Genomic DNA, 23,528 nt, shown 5'->3' on the forward strand with positions numbered 1-23,528 from the left:
CTTTTGTATAACAAAATGAAAGCCAGTAATGCTGTTTTGTAAGCAATGCAAAAGGCAAGCAGTCATTTATAATGATGGTTGATATGTTTTATGTCTCAATATTTTTTAGGCTTCAACTTTTCATCTTCTGGAAGGGAAGATGTGGACGTCAGGACCCTTGGTAGAGGTACTGTAAATATGAAGCCTTTGGTTTTAGAAACCTGACCTCGCTGTCCAAAAATTCTAGTTGCCTTTCTGTTATGCTCTTCGAATGGCTCAAGTTTTCTCAGAGACACCTGTAAAAAGTATGCAGATCAAGCATTTGGACAGCACTATGACTTTTTAACCTGCATGCCAGTGCCTGGGCAGTGACTTTAAGCCAGAAGCACCCAGTTAATTAGTTACCTTTTCAGGATGATTTTGATTGGGTTTTGGTATGCTGAATACAACAGAAGGAAAAGAAAAGAAAGCTAATATTTTCAGAAAAAGTTCAGCAAATAATTACACCATCCTCCCCCTTCCTGCTTATTTTTCTCGCTACAGGTTTCTTTTGTTAACCTAAAGCTGACCTATCATATTATGTTTTTCACGTTCGGTACATGCATGCTGCATAATTTTGCAATGCCGCGTACACACGACCGTTTTTTCCGTCAGAATAAACTCTGACGGTTTTTCCGACTGAGTTCTGCGGAAACGGACTTGCCTACACACGATCACACCAAAGTCCAATCGTTTAGAGCGCGATGACGTACGAAGGGCCTAGAAAAAGGAAGTTCAATAGCCAGTAGCCAATAGCTACCCTTGCGTTGTTTTTGGTCCGTCGGAATAGCATACAGATGAACGGTTTTCCCGATAGGAACTGATTCTGTCGGAAAGATTTAAAATATGTTCTATTTCTAGGTCCATCAGAATTTTCGAAAGAAAAAGTCAGATGAAGCCCACACACGATTGGAATTCTGTCTGACCTTTTCTGCCGGAAAGTCCGGTTGTGTGTACGCGGCATTAGTGTGCCTATTTATTACCTTTCAAATATCGAAGTACTTCCCCTTGTAACTCTCCATTGGTTCCTTTCTGCTTAAGGTGCCTTCTGTGTTGAAGCATTATCCAGAGTTGGTATCTACTTCCTAGACTAAGATGCTGGCTCAGGATTGATACAATTGCATAAAGCCTGGTGTCTGTGCAGTGGTCTCTATGTCCTTGACTGTGTATACAAATGTTTTCAAATTGCTTCTGTGTGAAACCAGTTTAAAAATCCATCAAACAGTATCACTAACCTTATTCCAAACCTACAGCAGCTGAAAACATTTAGGCTCCATGCACACTAGCGTTTTTTTATAAGCTCAAAAAAATGCTGGATTAAAATGCTGATAAGCGTTTTTGTGCCGGCTTCTAGTAGCATTTTAGTAACTTTTAGAAGCAGTAGCATTTTTACAGTGCATGAAGAAATAAAAAAATAAAAACTGCTCGAAAAAAGCGGTTAGTAGCATTTAGGAGCATTTTTTTGCCAGGTAAAGGCTCCCAAAAACTCTACAAAAAACTTTTTTTTTCTGCTCCTAGATTCTGAAGCTCAAAAAAATGCTAATGGCTTAAAGTAGTGTGCATGGACACATAGGATAACACTATTTAGCTTATAGGAGCAGAAAAAATGCTCATAACAGCTTCTAAGAGCTTTAAAAAAATGCTAGTGTCCATGGAGCCTAAGACCCCATTCACACAGGGGCAACACGACTTGCAGGTCGCCTCAGCGAGGCGACCTGCAAACGACTGCCCGGGCGACTTGCAAGGCGACTTCTGTATAGAAGTCTATGCAAGTCGCCCCAAGTCGCCCCCGAAGTCGTACAGGAACCTTTTTCTAAGTCGGAGCGACTTGCGTCGCTCCCCTTAGAACGGTTCCATAGCACAGAACGGGAGGTGACTTGTCAGGCGACTAGGTCGCCAGACAAGTCGTCCCTGTGTGAATGGACTCTAAAACTTTCTGGTTGTCTTAAGAGCAGCATGAGCCAGTGGTAGCCTGATCAGGGGAAGCTGCACCTTCAGAGCCCTATGCCGTGACAGGTGGCTCCCACGCACACGCGCAGGAGTGACGTAATTGCGGGTTCAGCCAGTCACAGAGCCGGAGTCCGCAAACCCGGAAACAAGATGGGTAAAGATGGTAGCTGTCTCCAGCAATTATATTGCATTGCTGGAAGGCTTAGTTTTCAGGTAACCTTTGCATATTGTGCTAGTATGCGATGCATACCAGCACATTATGCCTTTGCCTTGTAGGTAAGAAAAAAAAAAGGTGCAGTGGTTTACAACCGCTTTCAGAAAGCCTGGAGGGCTTCCTGGTACCAAATATAGCTTTTATCAGGGTGTGGGGTTGCTTCTTGGGTAACCCTTTATTATATTGTTTCCAAACACAGAAAGCAAATAATTGAAGCTTTTGGGTTGTGTTGTTGTATTTAGATATGGATACTATATGCCACCTCCTTTTTTTTAGATATTTATCCAGAACCTCAGCTGAGCCACATTCACATATCATGTTTACTAGCTTGTTTTTTTGTTTTTTAGGAAGACCCTTTGCAGTTGAAATTGTAAATCCTCATAAAGTCCAGTTTACCAAACAAGACATGAAGGATCTTCAGGAGGTAAGAAGATCCTTTTACAGTGTACTCATACCTTTCCATTTCTGGTGTTATCCCAAGTGAAATTTATAACACAACAGTAAATAGTTGGTTTTATAAGCAATTTTTTTCAGTCCGTGCAAAAAAGACTTTTTTCATGAACATTGAACAATCAGCTCTGTTTTCCTGGTTTTATCGCGACTTTCATCCTCTCTCAAGTACAGTATCTCGGTGTGTTGCAGACAGGAAAGTGTACCTGCCCTGGCCCTTAAAAGGACTAAGGAAACCGCTTCACCATCATTCAACTGTCAAATGCTAGAACATTTTCAAAGCTTGAGACCCCATTCACACAGGGACGACTTGTCAGGCGACCTAGTCGCCTGACAAGTCGCCTCCCGTTCTGTACTATGGAGCCGTTCTAAGGGGAGCGACGCAAGTCGCTCCGACTTAGAAAAAGGTTCCTGTACGACTTCGGGGGTGACTTGGGGCGACTTGCATAGACTTCTATGCAGAAGTCGTTTTGCAAGTCGCCCGGGCATTCGTTTGCAGGTCGCCTCGCTGAGGCGACCTGCAAGTCGTGTTGCCCCTGTGTGAATGGGGTCTTACTGAACAAGATGAAGTTAGAAGCTGATTGGTTACTCCGCACAGCTGCTCCAGATCCTGTCTGCTCCAGCATTAGTAAATTTTCTTAAATTTTTTATTTCCTCCTCACTAAAATGAAATCTGTGTAATAAAAAAAGATCAGGGTTTGATCTAGGTCAGGGGTCAGCAACTGGTAGATCACGGTCTGGGCTTGCTGACCCACCATCTCAGAGCATCAAACAGAGCGCAATGCATAGGGACTACTTGTAAAGGTGGAGCTTTAGTAGGGAGCAAGAGCCGCATAAGCCAATGCCTCCTCTGAAGTGCTGGCTTCTGTCCCATGTGGAGTGATACCAACTGCACTCCACCTCTTATCCCGGCTAGCGATCTCCAGAGTGGTGCCAGCAGCAAGAAAGAAGAGATCTTCAGGTCAGTATGAAGCAATACACTGGGCATAATAGTATAAGGCTGCTTCCACACTTATGTGCTACGGTTTACCCACACCACGGATGCAGTGCAGTGTACCTGCAGCTTTCCTGTGGGTTTGCTGCGCTTAGCCATAGACTTCTATTATATCCTGTGGGGTTTGGTGCACTTTCTGAATGCAGGAGTTTTGGTGTGCTTTCAGAAAGTGCACCACACCTGCAGGATATAATTGGAAGTCTATGGCAAAGTGCAGCTAACCCAGGAAAGTTGCAGATGCACTGCACTGCACCCGCAGTGCAGGTAAACCACAGCACATCATTGTGAAAGCAGCCTTATAGGGGGCTCAGAACAGTATGGGGTCATTTAACATTTCCAGTTTGGGGAATTGTAAAACCTCATAATTAAGACGTGTTTTTATTGCCCCTTCCCAACCGCACCCCCTTTAGCTGCAGTGGCCAGGGGTGCAGACGTGTTGCAGCCGCAGCAAGAGTTATACGCCCTGTCATGGTGGGTGAGTGTAGCACAAGTGAATGAGGCCGCTCTGCATCTACCCTGCAACCTTGTGCAGTACAGCAAACAAGGGGTTAAAGCAGGCAGTGTCGTGTTGCTTTCTCACCACTTGATTTAACCCCTTGGACCCCCCAGAAGAATGCAGTTGCGGGCGCTTGCAGAGTAACCCTATTTACTTGAATGGGTTGCAATTGACAGGCAGTAGCAACCAAGATGCTTAATTCCTGCTGCAGCATGTGTACAATTTTGGCTGCTGCCTGCCTCAGCAGCTAAAGCAGTGGCAGCTGGTGTTTTTTTTTGGGGGGGGGGTTTGCTCTGAATCCCGAGTCCACCCTATTTTGAAGCCTGTTAGAGCCTCTGGCTCCAATCGGGTGCTTCAAAAAAAAAAAAACAGACCGGACGCATGTAGGGGGGGGGGGGGGGGCCTGTGCGCCCTCAATGGACACGCCGCCCCTGAGCTAAACGGGTAGGGATTGGGGGTGGTAAAACCACGATTCAACCGTAGGGTTTTGCAACCCCCCCAAATTTACGTGTGAATCAGCATTAAGGGTGCAGCTGCCAAATGCAACTAAGGGCTTATTCACAAGTGCAGCAGGCCCTGCTGCTCCTCTGAAAAGCAATCTGAGTGTGTTTGACAGGTGGTGAGGAGACAATAGGTTGCCTCCGCACTACCAGATTTAAACCCATGATTGTGGTGCAATGCATGCGTTTGTGACGAGGTAGTACGGCAACTAGAGATTTAAATCAGGTGTGAGGAGGCGACACTGTGCCTGGGGATCTTTGACATCTCCTATGTCGTTCAGGTAGATCTCCACCTCTTTAAGGTTGCCTACCCCTGATCTAGGTTAATGAGTGTCAGTGATAGCATTAGGTTCACACCTGCAGGATATAATTGGAAGTCTATGGCAAAGTGCAGCTAACCCAGGAAAGTTGTTGATGTCATTGTTGATTAATACTTGTCAGAGAGCTGCATTTTTCTGCAGAATAAAAATACAGATTTCCATAGGGAGCGCCAGAAAACAATGGTTTTTCTGTGTGCTCCATTCGCATTTCTACTCAGCTGTCAGATGCGGGGCAGAGTGTCGCTAAACACTTCAACATCTCTGCAGTTTTTCCACACTGCTCCGCAGCTCTCTGCATCAGCCTGTGTTTCATGTACCACAGCTGTGACATTCCTATAAAGTTGAGGGAAAAAAAGGGGGAAAGTGCTTTGCACCCCCCCCCCCCCCCCAAAGTCTGCCCAGCATGATCATTACCTGCAGAGAAAAACAGAATGTTAGTGTGAACCTGGCCTTTAAGTGACACTAAAGCTTTAAATGTTTTGTTTTAATAACAAACATGTTATACTTGCCTGCCCTGTGTAATGGTTTTGCACAGGGCAGTCGCCCACAGAGGGTCCCCCGCTGACACTCCTGTCTCCTCCTTCCCTGCTGAGTGCCACCAGAGCAAGCAGCTTGTGCGTGCTCGCTCCCGAGCCGCCTCTGTGTGTCTATAAGACACACACCCTGGAATTCATAAATACTGGCACAGACAGATTTTGCAAAAGTGTCCCTCATGCATTCTAAAAGTGGTAAAGAATGCATCAAATTCATGTACTTGTCTAGAACTTGTACTTAAATTTGGCTCATGCTGCGCCACTTTGAGAATGCATTTGAGACACTTTTGCAAAATCTGTCTGAGCCAGTTTTAGTCTGTATGTCAAAAGAGAGTTGGACTTAATTAGCTCCACTTTTACATCTGGCACATTCATTGCGACACAATGTAAAAGTAGGGCATCGAATGCGACACAGTGTAAAAGTGGGGCATCAAATGCGACACATTGTAAAAGTGGCGCATTTTAGAAACCTGTATTTTCTGCCCAAGTTGCTGTTGGAAACAAGTGTGTCAGATGCTTCATGAATTTGGTGCAATACGTTAACAAGAAGTAATAACGGCAGAAAAGTGGCGCAACAGTTTTATAGAATTATTCCCCCTACAGAGCGTGGCTTGCCCCCCCCCAATCACAGCAAGGAGGGTAGGGAGACCCGGGAGAGCTGAAGCACCCGTGCACAGCACTGGATCGGGCATATATTGGGGGGGCCGTGGGGCAAGCAGTGTTGATGTTTTTTTTGTTTTTGTTATGGGTCATTGTAAAGACAAAGCTATATACAGCTGAAGTCTATTTTTCATTTTCTTTTGATGATTTTTTTCCTCTGAAGTCAGGAGATATCCATTAACATAGATCATCAAATGAAAGCTCAGTTTGTCCTGAAATTTACAAAGTATAATTCACATGGTTACACCAAGCAGTTGCAATGATATGGGCATACCCATGCCAAAGTTGCAAACCAGGGTTGAGGCATTAAGGTTTGTTATGTCATTCGGGGTTAAAAATGATGAGAAGTGGTAAGTGTTATTTTATAAAAACCCAGCTTTGAGGAGGGGTTACATGACAACCATTCAATATCTTATTGATATTTTAGTTTGAACAAGTCCATTGAATTAGTGGGTCTCTAGGTAAAGCCAGAAATTTGTGCATTTTTGTATTAGAATTTTACATACCATAGTTTTATAGTTAGTCTGGCTGAAAAAAAACACAAGTCCATCTAGTTCAACCAATAAAAGAGGAAACAAATGTAAAAAAAAATAAATAAAAAAATTGGTCAATTGAGATCCGTTTTAGAGAACATTTTTTACGGTGCTTGATTAATAAACGATTTATGTGTTATCTTGGTTTTTGTTTGTATTGTAACCAACTAATTCTTCTAAAACATTTATATCTGTTTTTCAGTTTGATTTGGGAAGGGTGTTTTATTCATGAATGTCTTGAAAATAACTAACCAATGGCTTGTTAAATTTACACGAACCCCATTATGGTTTTATTCTGCTTTCATTCACCTATGCTTTGTAGCAACTTGAATACACATGATTACATGTCATTTTATACACATTTCCTGTGTTACCTATATTTCAAATTTTATTTATATCCTGTTTCTTGTTCTATGTATGCAATTTTTTTTTTAGTCTGCTTTGAAAAAATATATATTTTTAAGCACAATGTTTTTCATTCTTTCCTGTATTGTCTGAAATTGTTATTATCTTCATTGTCACAGCAGGTTGCTTCTAATCTTTAATAATCACTATTTCATTGTAAAGGATGTTTTGTGTTTTAATGGTGAACATTTCCATTTTTATTACTCTGCAGAAAATAAACAGTTCTGACAAAATCAAAGTCCGAGACTTGCAGATAGTCACCAGGTGAGAGTATTTTACTGCATTTGTTTTGATTTCATTGATTACAAAGGCATTCTTCATTCAGCAGCATTTTAGATTTGTGTCAGTATTGGTTACGTTTCTTGATTAGTCCCTGCAGAATTACTGCAGTGTGTGTTTTTGTCTAAAATATTAACACATTTTTTTTGTGGTGGTTTGCCACTATATAACATGCCCATGAAGTCTTAAAGCGGAGTTCCACCCAAAAGTGGAAGCTCCGCTTATCTGCCTCCTCTCCCCCCCCCTCCTTCGGTGCCACATTTGGCACCTTTCGGGGGGGGGGTACACATTGCCCACTTTCGGGAGACTGCGCAGAGACAACCTCGGCCCCACCTCCTTCCTCTACTGCCGGGCCAGTTAGAAAGCTCAGAGCACTTCGCACATGTGCAGCAGGGAGCCAGCTGTAAAAACCAAAAGGCTTCACTGCCAGTTTCCCTTACTACGGCGGTGGCAGCACCCGAGAGCTCATCAGTATTTGTAGCTGCTGACTTTAAATTTTTTGGTGGGGGGGCAGAACTCATCTTTAAGTTGGGTAGACACTGGGCACGAAAATCGTCCATAAACGGTCGGTTCTGCAGGTAAACGGTCGGTTCAGTCTGTTCATACAGCACTAACATCGGATGTGTTAGTATGGAAATCTGTACATTTTTTTCCGTTCAGGATGTACCCTGCATTACTCTGGCCATACTGTATACTGATAGATTTTATTTTTTTTTTTTTTTTTTAGCCTGAAGGCAGATTCCTCCATCCATGCTATAAAGCACAAATGGACAAATCTCCTTCTGCAGCTATTGTATTCTGACAGCCACCAGGAATAACTGTCAGAATAACCGTACAGTGGCTGATTCAGCTGCTGTCCAGTTGCCGATTGTTCTGCCCGGTACCTTTTCATTTTTTAATTAAGGACTTTAGGATGGGGGAGGTGGACAGGACCACCCACAAACAAAACTTTGGCATGGGTATGGCCGGCTTTAGATGGGGAAGTTATCCACCCTAGAGCAATTAGCCTGTCAGTGTGTAATGTCAGATGGACCCAGAAGAGTGAAAGAATGCGCCAACACGCAGAGAGATTTTTGTATAAGTTTGTCCAAAAATAAGTATCATTGAAGATTTTCATTATCACTGACTATGGAGTGATAACCATCTTGATTTGTGCAAGCAAAACTCGGAATTAGGAGCTTTCTGTTTACAGGACATTAAAGTGGTTGTAATCCTCATTCATGAAATTTGACTTTAAGCACATCTATTTGTAGTGTTTACTTATCTCTCCCCAAAGCTCTAAGTGCCGTTTCTCTCTGGTACTCTGTTCCTCTGTTATCAGCATGAGTCACTTCTGACAAGTTCTCCGATATGAGATAACAGTAGCTGAAAATTTGTGTCTTAGAGGGTGTTTAGCAGGGAGCTTGTCTTTTCAGGCTACAGCTCTGCATGTTCCTTTTGTTCCCCTGCCTGTGGGGGGGGGGTCTGTGTGTCCCTTTTTTTCTAATCAGCTCTCACACAGTGTGAGTCCAGACTCCCCACCCACTCCTATGTGCTGCTGAAAGAGGAAGAAAGATATCTAACACGATCTGCACTTTCCAAGAGTGTAGAAAACTAAAGATATACAAGTAAAACTTATGTAGAAGGATTTGTTTCAGTTCTCTGTGTATCATCTGAGGCTATTCACGTCACTGGGTATATGTGAGGGTTTACAACTACTTTAATGGCCAAGTGTAGGTCTGTGTTTTATGTAGTAGCAAAGTATGGACTTGAAGCAAATAAGGTATTTCTGTGTAAGTTTGCATGACTTGATGTATTGAGCCAAGAAGCACGTGATCCTGGTATGTATGGAGGTTAAAGCAGATCTTCAGGCAGATATAAAAGACACAGTAATGCAGCTCTTCTTATTAAATAATCACATGTATTTTTCAAACCAAGGCATCTGGATTTGACTTCCTTTCTTCAAAATTGAGTTGAGATTTTAGCCCCCTAACATCTCTGCCTAAAAGTAGAAAAAAACAAAACAAAGGGAGGTGTTCAGGCGGGTGTTGTGACTTATTTTCAATAGGCTACTGAGTGGAAGACATTGAGGTGCATGCAGCACTTGTATCTTTTTCTAACTGTACTTTGGTCGGTGAGGACAGACCTTTAACAATGCTGGAAACCCGGCAGTGGAGAGACTGAGCTGTATGGAGACCTAGAGAGGAGCATTATGATATTGTGCATGGTATTAATTTAAAGCTGCAAATGAATAAAGGAGGTTTTACAATAATTCATAAAAAAGTTTTTTAAAGGTGATTTAAAGGTTATTTAAATCAAAGAGTGCCATGAAGATGGAAGAAGGGTTTATAAACTGATTCCATTGGAAACGAAAAGAACAGAATTGGCTATTTTTAAATTAACCACAAATTGGCTACACAAATACAGTATGTGATGAGTTTAGGGCCAATGAAGTGCATACAATTCCATGAAAAATAGAATAATGAAATAGTGCTTTGTTATAGGGAGGCAGTTGCTCATATGAAGGAAGGGGAGGAAGAGAAGACAAAATGCTACAGCGCTCTTATATGGACAGAAAAAAACATCAAAAAAGAAGATCTTGACCTTCTAGATAATGTTAAGGTTTGTGCCTTTTGTTTCTGTGCATTAATAAAGAATATTTCTGTGGAACAAGTCTGTTACATTTCACTACATGTGCAACTCTAGTGTGTCTTGAGCTTCCATACGTGGCTTGGATTGCAGCTGATTACTGTATTCAGACAAAATCTTAGCTGAGGATGGCCCTGCCAACACCATCGGGGTCAACAAAGTTCTATTGAGAATTTGATGAAGCCAGGCGGAAAAAAAGTAACCCGAACAGTGACTGCAGTCATTCTTCATTTATTCTGACAGACAAGGGTGCCTGCTATCAGAAAAAATTATCTGCCAGCGGCCGATTAATCCATCCATGCTGTTGGCCTTGGATGGGGAGGAATCTGTGGATTTCTCCTTGTTCAGCCCCCTGAGCTGAATGAGAGACATCTTTATGTGTAGGGCTAGTTTAAGTCACTGGGAAGACAATGGATTGACCAAGCATCCATTGAAGAACCTTCATAATTTTCTGGGCTCCACAATTTTACTTTATTAGACTTTTATTCCTCCCTAGTTAGAGGAACATTTCTGATAACTGTTCTTGTATAATGTCTTTGGGAGTTTTCTTTAAAAATAACCAAATGGGACCCAAGAAAATGTACATACCATTGGTAATAATTGTATATTATAGATTACCATATCAATACCTATTTTTCTAGTCATAAACAACTAATCAACTAGTTAAAGTGTTACTAAAGTAATTTTTTTATTTTTTATTAAAATAACAATCATGTTATGCTTACCTGCTCTGTGCAGTGGTATTGCACAGAGTGGCCCCGATTCTCCTCTTCTGGGGTCCCCGGCAGTAACCTTGGCTCCTCCTCCTCCTCTTCTTCTTAGGGACTACCATAGCCAGCTGCTGGCTATGGGGAGAGCGTAGTTTGCCCACTCCCGACCTGTGTGTCTATGTAGCTGCACTCCATAGATTTACACCGCGGTACTTAGGCCCACCCCCCACGTCCTCTTCACTGCATCTGATTGACAGCAGCAAGAACCAATGGCTCCTGCTGCTGCTCAAGTGCTATGTAAAGAGGAAAAGAGGGGAGAATGGATGCAGCTGTGCACAGCGCTGATCTCTTCTCCCTTCTCTTCCCCTTCACACAGGGGAATGTGGGGGCACAGAGAAACGGAAAATGTTTTTTACCTTTATGCAAACGATGCATTAAGGTAAAAAACATTTCTTTCTCGAACATCACGGGACACAGAGCCACAGTAATTACTGATGGGTTATATAGGTATCACTGGTGATTGGACACTGGCACACCCTATCAGGAAGTTCAACCCCCTATATAATCCCTCCCCCTTGCAGGGATACCTCAGTTTTTACGCCAGTGTCTTAGGTGATGGACGTGTAAAGATGTCCTGTGCTGAGCTCCAAAGGGAATATCCTAAGATCCTATACTGGGGCAAGCCAGGCGAACCGGATCCATTCAAAGTGTCTTTTCATGGCCGAATTGAATGGTACCCGGGCCTCGTGTCCGAAGAAACGAGGTTTTACCCGTAATGCTTCTCTTTTTAGAGAGCTGGACCCCGCAGATCAGAAAATGGCTTTAAACTTCCTAATTTCTGGCGAGGTGCTTTACGGTCCCAGAACTGTTGGATCCCCCTACTGATGGGGGCCCCAGTCTCTGACAGTTTTTTCAAACGGAGCCCACCGTGAGAGGTGAAGATTGGGTCTGTGTAAACAGCACCCTGCGGCTGGATAAGGTAAGAGTAGATTCCACAGAATTTTTGAGTTCTAGTGGCTTTTCTCCTTTAAGGTAAATGCATGCTATGCCTATTGTGACCACCGGGGGCTGCCAAGAGCACAAACCTACACATGCTGACTGTCTGTCTCAGGTGTTCCATCGCTGTTTATGTCCCAGCGTCTCAAGCAGGCTGCAAACAGGTAAGGTGGAAAGGGGGATTTCTCATGTTTGAATGTTCCCCCCCAGGCTAGAGAGGGGCCACAGGGGTCTAGAAAGTGGTTATACCACCTGGGCTCTGCGGCCTAATGGCCACCATCTCTCAAGATAGCCGTTCAGGCAGATCTTGTTACCAGCCTCCCTCCCTCCCCCCCCCCATCCCCAGCCTTTCTCCGGAAGCATGACAGGAGAGTCGGCAGCGCGGGAAGCGCTCGTTTTTTTCAAAACTCGAGGGGGGGGGGGCGGTAGAGGAGGGGGCGGGACGTCAGCACAGGTGCTTAGACTCCCACTCAGGCCAGCTGCAGGCTATTAAAGGCACTCTGTACAGGTGCACACAGCCTTCTGAGAGACACAGAGCTGACGGTCGCATGTAAGGTGGGACACAGGCATTCTCCTAGGCAGCATTTACTGAAGTAACACCAGACTGAGCATTGGGTAGCAAGGCTTTTAGCCAGACTACATCGCTCAGCGGGCAGTGTTCATTTGTATACCTCACACCTTGTTGCTTTGCACTATGGGTAGAAGAGGTTCAAGCACCCCAGGAACCAGAGACACTAGGGGATCTCGTTCAGGTTCTGAGGGCCCCCTGTCGGCAGCATCCTCCCCCCTAAAGATGGGCCAGGGATGGCTAGCCAGGGAGAGCCATCGGGGTCAGGGGCTACACCTGCTTCTGGCACTTCAGCCCCTGTATATATTACACAAGAGGTTTTTTCCTCAACCATTAATGGTCTAGAGGAAATATTAATGGCCGTGATTACGTCTTCACTCAGTGGAAGAAAACGCACTAGGCTTTCCTCTGTTCCCCAAGACCCTCAGACAGAGGAGCTCTGGGATTAAGGAGATGAATCCCTTTCAGAGGATCGGGATGGGATGGATGATTCCTCTTCGGAGGATTCAGGTGGAGAGGGACCCTCTGCGACTTCCCAAGAGGAGAAAGTCTTAGTGCAGATCCTCACTGGATTGGTCCGCTCCACATTTAAGTTGCCCATACCTGAAACTGCTAAAGAATCCTCTTCTGCTTTGGGGTCACTGAAACCTTTCCAAGCAGCACATGCTTTTCCTGTTCATACTTTACTTGAAAAGCTTATTTATTCTGAGTGGGATCACCCAGACAAACGTTTTTTTCCGCCGAGAAAGTTTTCAACACTTTATCCGATGGAAGAAAAGTTTATTAAAATGTGGGGAATACCGGCTATTGATGCCGCCATTTCCTCCGTAAATAATAGCCTGACTTGTCCTGTAGACAATGCTCAGATGCTCAGGGATCCTGTAGATAAAAGGATGGAATCCCTATTGAAGGATGTTTTCTCCTTAGCAGGATCAGTGGCCCAACCTGCAGTAGCAGCGATTGGAGTCTGTCAATACTTAAGAGACCATGTTAAGCAGGTCATCAAAGTATTACCTGAACAGCAGGCCCAGGGGTTTGCTAACCTTCCAGCGGCCTTATGCTTTGTGGTTGACGCCATTAGAGATTCTATCGTGCAAACCTCCCGTCTTTCACTGGGGTTGGTGCATATACGTAGAATCCTATGGTTGAAAAATTGGTCAGCCGAAGCACCATGTAAGAAGCTACTGGCTGGGTTTCCATTTCGTGGTGCAAGGTTGTTTGGAGAGGACTTGGATAACTATATCAAGAGAATCTCTTGTGGGAAAAGCACTCTCTTACCTGTCAAGAAGAAGAGTAAGCGTCCCTCTTTCAAACGGACTCTTTCCCCAGCGCCGGGGGCTTCAGCGTCCAGGCAGTCTCGACGGCCGCCTCCATCGGGGTCCAGAGACAAGAGTCAACCCCAGGGACAAAAGAAGTCCTGGGGAAAGAAGCCTACTAGGCAAAACACTAAGACCTCCCCCTGGGGGGGCGCCCCCGCTCACTCGAGTGGGGGGAAGACTGCGACAGTTCTCAGAGCTCTGGCAGGAGGACTTCCAGGACAGATGGGTAATCTCCACGGTAACCTTAGGGTACAAGCTGGAGTTTCAGGAATTCCCCTCTCCTCGGTTCCTCAGATCAAATGTTCCCAGAGACCCAGAGAAGAAGCAGTCGCTCCTTCTAGCGTTAGAGCGACTTTTGTCGCAGGAGGTCATTATGATAGTTCCCGCAAAGGACCAGGGATTGGGCTTCTATTCCAACCTTTTTACGGTCCAAAAGCCAAATGGGGATGTCAGGCCCATTCTGGACTTAAGGGATCTGAACCGATTCCTAAGGATTCAATCCTTCCGCATGGAATCAATTCGAACAGTAGTTCCCACCCTGCAGGGAGGAGAATTTCTGGCATCAATAGACATCAGAGATGCATATCTGCATGTGCCCATTTTTCCTGCTCATCAGAAGTTTCTGCTCTTCGAGGTAGGAGGGCGCCATTTCCAGTTTGTGGCTCTGCCTTTCGGGATAGCCACTGCACCTCGAGTGTTCACAAAGATCTTGGCTCCTCCTCTGGCCAGATTAAGGGCTCAGGGTATAGCTGTCATAGCATACCTAGACGACCTGCTCTTGATAGACCGGTCAGTAGCCTCTTTGAAGGGAAACTTGAGGACCACGGTCAGGTATCTAGAACACCTGGGTTGGATCCTCAACTTAGAAAAGTCTTTCCTAAAACCAGTAAGAAGACTGGAGTATTTAGGTCTGATTATAGATACAAGCCAGGAGAAGATATTTGTACCCCAGGCAAAGATCACTGCTTTGAGAGAGCTGATTCTGACAGTAAGGACCAAGAAGGGTCCCTCAGTCCACCTTTGTATGAGGCTACTAGGGAAGATGGTGTCTTCATTCGAAGCAGTACCCTATGCTCAGTTTCACTCAAGAATGCTGCAACACAGTATTCTGTCGACCTGGAACAAGAAGGTTCAGGCATTAGACTTTTCGATGCACCTGTCGCATGCGGTGCGTCAGAGCCTCAATTGGTGGCTCATACCCGAAAACCTGCAGAAGGGGAAATCCTTTCTACCGGTTACCTGGACGGTGGTAACAACAGATGCCAGTCTGTCAGGTTGGGGAGCAGTTCTGGAACAGGCTGCGGTCCAAGGGGTATGGTCCAAGACAGAGAGGACCTTACCCATCAACATTCTGGAGATCCGGGCGATACATCTAGCTCTAAAAGCCTGGACTATCAGGCTACAGGGTTGTCCGGTCAGGATCCAGTCCGACAATGCCACAGCAGTGGCTTATGTCAATCATCAGGGAGGCACCCGGAGCCGAGCTGCTCAAAAAGAGGTGAACCAGATCTTAGTCTGGGCAGAGATGCATGTGCCATGCATATCGGCAGTTTTCATCCCGGGAATAGAAAATTGGCAGGCGGACTATCTAAGTCGCCAGCAGTTACTTCCAGGGGAATGGTCTCTGCATCCCGACGTCTTTTGGGCCATATGCCAAAGATGGGGGATTCCAGATGTAGATCTCTTTGCATCCCGATTCAACAAAAAGATAGACAGATTTGTGTCAAGGACAAAAGATCCTCTTGCATGCGGGACGGATGCGTTGGTGATTCCGTGGCATCGGTTCTCACTGATTTATGCATTCCCGCCTATTCTGCTACTATCACGACTCCTTCGCAGGATCAGGCAGGAAAGGAAGTTGGTACTTCTGGTGGCCCCCGCTTGGCCCAGAAGGACTTGGTATGCAGAAATAGTAAGGATGACGGTGGGTTCCCCGTGGACCCTATCGGTACGCCCAGACCTGTTATCTCAAGGTCCAGTGTTCCATCCTGCCTTACAAACGCTAAATTTGACGGTTTGGCTATTGAGACCCACGTTCTGAAGAGTCGTGGGCTCTCAGGTCCTGTCATATCTACCTTGATTAATGCAAGGAAGCCAGCTTCCAGGATGATTTATCATAGAGTCTGGAAGGCTTATATAACCTGGTGTGAATCCAGAGGTTGGCATCCCAGGAAATATGTCATAGGTAGAATCCTTGATTTTCTACAGATGGGATTAGAGATGAAGCTGGCCTTGAGTACCATCAAGGGCCAGGTTTCTGCTTTATCAGTATTATTTCAGCGGCCACTTGCTTCACATTTTTTGGTCCGAAACTTTATGCAGGGGGTGATGCGTCTTAATCCTCCGGTTAAAGCGCCCCTAAACCCCTGGGACTTGAATTTGGTCCTGGCTGTGTTACAGAAACAGCCTTTTGAACCAATAAGTCAGATTCCTTTGGTCTTGTTGACAAGGAAATTAATTTTTCTGGTGGCCATCTCTTCTGCTAGAAGAGTATCAGAATTAGCAGCTCTTTCCTGTAAGGAGCCTTATTTGATTATACACAAGGATAGAGTGGTACTACGCCCTCATCCTAGTTTTTTACCAAAGGTGGTTTCTGATTTTCATTTAAACCAAGACATTGTTCTACCTTCCTTTTTTCCAGATCCCTGTTCTCCGGAAGAGAGATCTCTACATTCGTTGGATGTAGTAAGAGCAGTTAAGGCCTATCTAGGGGCAACTACTCAGATCCGCAAGACGGATGTTTTGTTTGTGCTGCCAGAGGGTCCCAATAGAGGACAGGCAGCGTCAAAAGCTACCATTTCTAAATGGATTCGACAGTTGATCATTCAAGCTTACGGTTTGAAACAGAAGAATCCTCCGTTTCAGATCAGGGCACATTCCACAAGGGCTATTGGTGCTTCTTGGGCAGTGCATCACCGGGCCTCTATGGCTCAAATCTGCAAGGCCGCAACCTGGTCTTCAGTTCATACATTCACCAGATTCTATCAGGTGGATGTGAGAAGGCATGAGGATATCGCCTTTGGGCGTAGTGTGCTGCAGGCAGCGGTACAGGGTCCTCAGGTCTGAGTGCACCCTACTTGGTCGTGGTTCCCCCCCTCAGGTAGCATTGCTCTGGGACATCCCATCAGTAATTGCTGTGGCTCTGTGTCCCGTGATGTTCGAGAAAGAAAATAGGATTTTTTAAAACGGCTTACCTGTAAAATCCTTTTCTTTCGAAGGACATCACGGGACACAGAGGTCCCGCCCCTCTTCTAATACACTATATTGCTTGGCTACAAAACTGAGGTATCCCTGCAAGGGGGAGGGATTATATAGGGGGTTGAACTTCCTGATAGGGTGTGCCAGTGTCCAATCACCAGTGATACCTATATAACCCATCAGTAATTACTGTGGCTCTGTGTCCCGTGATGTCCTTCGAAAGAAAAGGATTTTACAGGTAAGCTGTTTTAAAAAATCCTATTTTTTAGGTTTAGTAACACTTTAAAGTTGCTTATATTCCTCCTATTTCTACGTCCTGCAGTTGGTAATAATACCATACCCTGTATTGATTGGGACTTTTCATAGCTGTGACATCAGCTCACTGATATTTACTTAATATATTTGTAGATTTATATAAATAGTTAATAATTTATATTTATAGATTGTGGTCATTCTTGCGGTAATCTTTATGGATGTTATTGATTTAATTTTATAACTTATGGTGTTTTGTTTTTAATAATAAACCTACAAAGAATGACCTTTTGTATAAAGTTACTACTATATAAGGCAGTGATGGCGGACCTTGGCACCCCAGATGTTTTGGAACTACATTTCCCATGATGCTCATGCACTCTGCAGTGTAGTAGAGCATCATGGAAAATGTAGTTCCAAAACATCTGGGGTGCCAAGGTTCGCCATCACTGGTATAAGGTAAACCTTAAAGTGGATGTAAACCCACTCTCATCCTTTCTAAACTACTGCCATAGTGGTTATCTATAAGGATATACATGCCTCCTGCATGTATCCTTACCTGTCAAATGTCTCCCTTCTGTCTGTTATAAGACCTGAAAAACTGCAGATTGTTGCAGTCTGTTGTCCGGAGCTCGGTGGGTGAAGTCGTGATGTCAGTAGACTCCCTGCCCATCTCTACACTCCCCTTGTAAATATGCATTTTCTCCAATGTATTTCTTACACTGAACTTCTGCTATGATCACTAACATTCAGTCAAAACCCAGAAAGGTCACCTCTGCTGAGGTGTAGAGCAGCCAATCCTGGGAGAGCTGGAGAAGAAAGGAGGAGGGGATCTGAAGTACACAGAATTACATATCTCATGCATGAGCCTGAGAGAGACAATCACCTGTCACTCACAGCAAGGGGGAGAAACTGACTCCTATTTCTCTGTCTGTCCATTTTATCTCACCGAAAAAGATAGGATTGCTGAGAGCAAGATTAACTCTTTGTGACAAGAATGTGCACAGATGACATGAAATCCTATACTGTACAAGGTACAAGCCTTCATTCAAAATTTATTTTTCGGGTCTACATCTTTAATTTAGCCCATGAAGAGGAAGTGGATATAGGAGATAAAATATATACCTTATTACAATATTTTCATTTTAAAGATGCATTTGTGTGATATATTTCTTAAAAACAGGTGTGGTAATGAAAAACTGAATTTATATGTTCAGCAGAAATTTCCTACATTGACAAGTGTTGCACTGGAGGGAAAAATGTTAATAGACAATGGGCTCCTCCTTGCTGGGTATAAGGGACTCCACCAAGCATATTAAATTAAATTGTCTCACAGGCTGTAATGTATTTTACATATACAGTGAGTGGGCTTCACTTATGAAAGTATCACAGAAAAGTTATCTGAGTTATATGGTATGGCATGGAATCTAAAGCAGCAAATTGTATTTTCTTATTTGTACAGTACAGGGCACAGGCTTATGAAATCTTGACCTTTGGGATATATGCTGTCACCTTCAGGTGAGAACAATAGCAAACAAAGTTGTTATGACAGCTGATATAGCCCCCCATCCAACCACCACCATTATCAGCAGTCCTGGGTTTTTTGCTATAGTCCTTAGATCGTGGATTATCTCTCTCTCCTGAGAGCAGGTTTCTGGTCTGTAGTTCCAAATTTATTAGAAAATAGAAGACTGCTGGGCAGCTTCTGGGTTAGTCACCCCTTGGCAGCACCTAATTTGCTTGCTTTAGAATCTGCAGCTTGGCATTGCATGCTCTTATTAAGTCTATGATCTACCAGAACACCCAGATCTTTCTTGACCATTGAGTCCCCCAGTTGTACTCCTAGAAATAGAAAATGCATGCATGTTTTTAGCCATCAAGTGAATAACTTTATATTTATCAACATTACACTTCATTTGCCACCTAGCTGCACGATTAAACAGTGCATTAAGGTCTGCTTGTAAGTTGGAGACATCATGGAAGGATGTTTTTCCACTACACAGCTTGGTGTCATCTACAAACACAGAAATGGTACTTTTAAATCCAAACTCTATCATTTATAAATAGGTTTAAGAGAAAAGGTTTCAATATTGAACTTTGGTGTGTATACACTCCTGAGGCTGAAGGTTGTAGACATGTTCTAAGTGGGTCCAATTGTAATGGATTAGAATTGTCCCGGTCTGTAATTGTATTGCTGCAACAAGGGGAAGTGTTGGCATCAACAGACATCAAGGATGCGTATTTACACGTCTCCATTTTTTGCTTGCAGCAGTCGTTCTTTCAATTGACAGTAGGCAAGCCTCTATCCAATGACCAGGATATCTCTGACCTGGTGGCTGACTAGCCTTGAGCGGGAATTGAGGAAGTCATATCTCCAATTGACCTGTACAGTTCTCACCACAGATGCCTGCCTGTTGAGCTAGGGAAGTGTCCTAGAAATAGAAACGGTTCAAAGGACATGGTCATCCAGATTTCCAATTGATATTCTCAAACTAAGGGCTATTTGCCTGTCCCTGCTGAGTTGTTCCAACTAGCTTCAGGGGCTATCATTGAGGATTCAAAAAGACAATACCACAGCCATGGCTTCTATCAAGTGTCAGGGCAGCACCAGAAGCCGTGCAAACCCTTCAAGAAGTGGCCCTAATTAACCCTTTGACTGAAAGGCACGTTTGAGTCTTGTCCACATTCCTGTAAAAGTAATTTGGCAGATAGGCTTTGTCAGTTATCAGCCACTGGATGTGCTAGAATTGGTTTCTTCACCCTGAGGTTTTCAAAGACATCTCTCACTGCTGGGGGACATCATATTTAGATCTCTTGGCATGCCAATTCAACAACAAAGTGAACAGATTGTGTTCAGGATCAGGGTCCAAAGGCCTTTACAGTGGACACACCTATGACCCTGTGGGATCAGTTCCGGTTTATATGTGCCTTTCCTCTGCTACAGATTCTTGCTTAACTGCATTGCAGGAACAAGATGGAAGGCATCTTCCAGTGATCTTGGTGGCACCAAAGTAGCCCAGAAGAACTCAATACTCAGACATTCTCTGACTCCTGAAAGACACTATATGTACACTACCAGACCATCCAGACCTGCTGCCATTTGGACTGGTCTAGCATCCTACTACTCCTAAGGTAGTTTTCTCATGGCTGTCACATCAGTTAGGCAGGTCCCAGAATCAGTGACCTTATTTCTGTTAAGAACCTTTCCTTGTTCTTCATAAAATCACAAGGTGGTTTTGAGGCCCCCGGGCCTCTTTTTCTTCGTAAGGTGTGTTTCTTCCCCCACCTTCTCAGGACATTGTTCTGCCTTCTCTTTGTCCTGCTCTGAAGCACCCCAAACAGAATTCAGTGCAATTTAGATGCATTGCGCACAGCGTGAGTTTAACTCTCAGCTACTATGTTCATATGAACTTTAGATTCTCTGTTTCTCCTGCCTGCAGGCATATCTAGGCGGTTTAAGGCAGGTTGTTATAAAAGATTATGTCTTGAGGGATACAGCTCTTCCTTTCCCTGGTAAGACTCACTCAACTTGTTCAGTCAGTGCCTCTTGGACTTTTCAGCACCAGGCTTCTAGGAATTGCAAGGCCATCACCTGGTCCTCTGTTCTCACATTTGTGAAGTTCAGGCAGATGTTTAAGCCTCTGCTTCCACTGACTTCGGCCGTAAGGTGCTTCAAGCCACTCTTTGAGCTGGGATTCCTTTGTTTTTAGGCCTGTTGGCATAGTTTGACGTTTGCCCACCCCTTATTTGTATTGCTTGGGGATGTTTAATGGTCAGGATTTAAAGAAATCTGCACCCTGTAGCGTATGATTGAGAAACACGTTTCAAATAAACTTTAATGATAAAATATATAATTAACTATAAAATAATTCCAGCTTACCTGTAAAATCCTTTTCTTGGAGTGCAATGCGGGACACCCCAGCTGGCAGTCGCTACAGCATCCAGTACTCTAAGAGCTTATTCCAAGAACGTGTGCAATGGGAATATGGACTGTACACCCCAGGTCCAGTCTCCTGGTTTATATAACCCATGGTCAGGATTAAAAGGAACTTGTGTCCTGTACTCCAAGAAAAGGATTTTACAGGTAAGTCAAAAATCCTTATTTCCTTTCCTTTTACATGCTGCAAAAAGAGATGTCCATTATTCTCATGGGCATGGACTATAGCGTTTGGATAGAAAACTGGTTACAGGGGTGCGTCCAAAGGGTGACAATAAATAGTGTGTACTCAGACTGGTCTAGAGTGGTAAGTGGGGTACCCCAAGGCTCTGTCCTGGAACCAATTCTGTTTAATTCATTCATAAATTATATAGAGGTTGGTATAAATGGCTCAATCTCAGTGTTTGCTGACAATACAAAGATAAGTAGGGCAATAACTTCACAGCAGGATGTGGAAACTTTACAAGAAGACCTCAATAAAATAAAGGGGTGGGTAACCACATGGCAAATGAGGTTAATGATGTAAAGTGTAAAATGTAAAGTAATACACTTGGGGGCTAAAAATATTAATGCAAGTTACTCGCTAGGGGGAGAACCTCTGGGGGAATCCAGGACGAAAAAAGATCTGGGGGGGGTCCTAGTAGATGAAAGACTCAGCAATTGCATGCAATGCCAAGCTGCAGCAAGCAAAGCCATCAGAATATTAGCATGCATTAAAAAAGGGGATTTACTCAAGGTAAAACTACTGTATAATCCTGCCACTTTATAGTGGCAGGATTATTCTAGTTCGGCCATTACTGGAGTATGCTGTCCAGTTCTGGTCACCAATCCTCAAGAAGGATGTGCTGGAACTAGATAGAGTCCAGAGAAGGGCAACAAAGTTAATAAGGGGACTGGAGGACCTCTGTTATGAGAAACGACTACAAACACTAAACTTAGTCTCCCTGTAGAAAAGACGCCTGAGAGGGGATATGATGGTGAAAAACAAATATCTTAATCTTTAGCTTAGGGAATAAACTATTTAGTCTCAGGGAGTGTAAGTAGACACAGAGCCACTCAATGAAATTCGAGGAGAAGCGGTTTAACCTTAAACTGCGTAGCAGGTTTTTCACTGTTGAGGCAGTAAAGATGTGGAACTCGCTTCCATAATCGGTGAGGTCAGTGGAAAGTATTGATAGTTTCAAAAAAACTCTTGGATGGGCATCTTAGGGAACACCGTATACAGGGATCTAGAAAAATATTTTTGACATAAACACACAGCCACACAGGTTGAACTGGATGTACAAGTGTCTTTATTCAACCTTACCAACTATGTAACTATACATCTCCTTTCACATAAACACTTAGTTTTCATATAAATCAGTATTAAATGTATCTAATGTAATTGCTAATATAAGTAAGTAAAAGAAAAAGAGCCTTGGATGTAGATGCAATCAGACTTTGCCTACACCATATAATTGCACTAAAAATACACATTTGATGTTCAATAAAGATTTATTGGGAACTGTAAATCAGTTATTTGATATTTATAATCTAATTTTAAAGTGTTACTAAACCCAAAACAGTAAAATCAGTCTGTATATGCAGTAAAGCATGCTTGTAATACTCACTGTGGAACCTAAGGGATTAATCCTCTGCATTGTGTAAAAAGGCTGTTTGATCCTGACTTCTCTGATCATCTCCTTCCTCTGTCCCCAATCCATCTCCTGATAAGACAGAGCCTTTGGAGTCACTCTGCACATGCTCAGTTTGGTGTATATTGCTAGAGAATTTTTTCTTCCTTGGGAGGGTGCATGTGACCGGCACAGGGCCAATCAGCACTGTCCAGACAGAGGGTCAAAGGCCCTGCAGCCTCATAGGATAGTCAGAGGAGAATGAAAACTCATCCTACACACTTTAGAAACTGATAGACGTCACAAGACTGCAATATACTGCTGATGCAAAAAGGTATTTAGCAGTTTATATTTATTAAAATAATTTAATTTTCATGTTCTGTGTACTGTGACCAGATATAGTGAATCTAGGGTCCTGGATTTAGTAACACTTTAATTGCTCTTCTGAAACTGTTTTTTTTTTTTTTTTTTGTCATGTGACTGGCACAGCACCAATCAGGGCTGGCTAGGCAGACTCATACTGCACAGAGCATACATCAGCAGAGTAGTAGAAGCCCCTCCCAAAGTTCTCTCCCTGCAGATTCCAAAGAGCAGGGGAGTATCATGTGACCACTCAACAGTGCTACAGGAACTAGCTACTTAGAGGACTTTAAAAAAACAACATACAGTCCCATACAATTAACACTTCTCTGTTTAGTATCACTTTAAAGTGGAGTTCCACCCACATTTACAACTCTTCAGCATCCCTCACTAAACTGTGCACTGTAAACGAACTGGATATTTAAAAATTTTTTTCTCAGCACCTACTGTATATCTGCTGTATTCATTTTTCACTTCCTCCTCCCTGGCCGTGGCCCATCGCATAATTTCCTGTTTGCAATGCCTTCTGGGAAGGGGCGGCAACTTCCTCTGACACTGCCATTGCTATGGAAACCTGACCTGAAACTTATTACAC

At 43.7% G+C, this 23,528-nt stretch overlaps 1 protein-coding gene across 1 annotated transcript in view; it reads left to right on the plus strand.

The window, feature by feature from the left end:
- PUS10 (pseudouridine synthase 10) overlaps positions 1-23,528 on the plus strand; it is a 145,595-nt gene that overhangs the window by 87,470 nt on the left and 34,597 nt on the right. The window contains exons 13-16 of the mRNA XM_073628101.1: positions 110-166; positions 2,530-2,606; positions 7,285-7,337; positions 9,836-9,953. Coding sequence (XP_073484202.1) covers positions 110-166; positions 2,530-2,606; positions 7,285-7,337; positions 9,836-9,953 — 305 coding nt within the window. The remainder of the gene's footprint in view (positions 1-109; positions 167-2,529; positions 2,607-7,284; positions 7,338-9,835; positions 9,954-23,528) is intronic.

The sequence above is a fragment of the Aquarana catesbeiana genome, linkage group LG04 (assembly GCF_042186555.1).
Source record: "Aquarana catesbeiana isolate 2022-GZ linkage group LG04, ASM4218655v1, whole genome shotgun sequence".
Taxonomy (NCBI): Eukaryota; Metazoa; Chordata; class Amphibia; order Anura; family Ranidae; genus Aquarana; species Aquarana catesbeiana.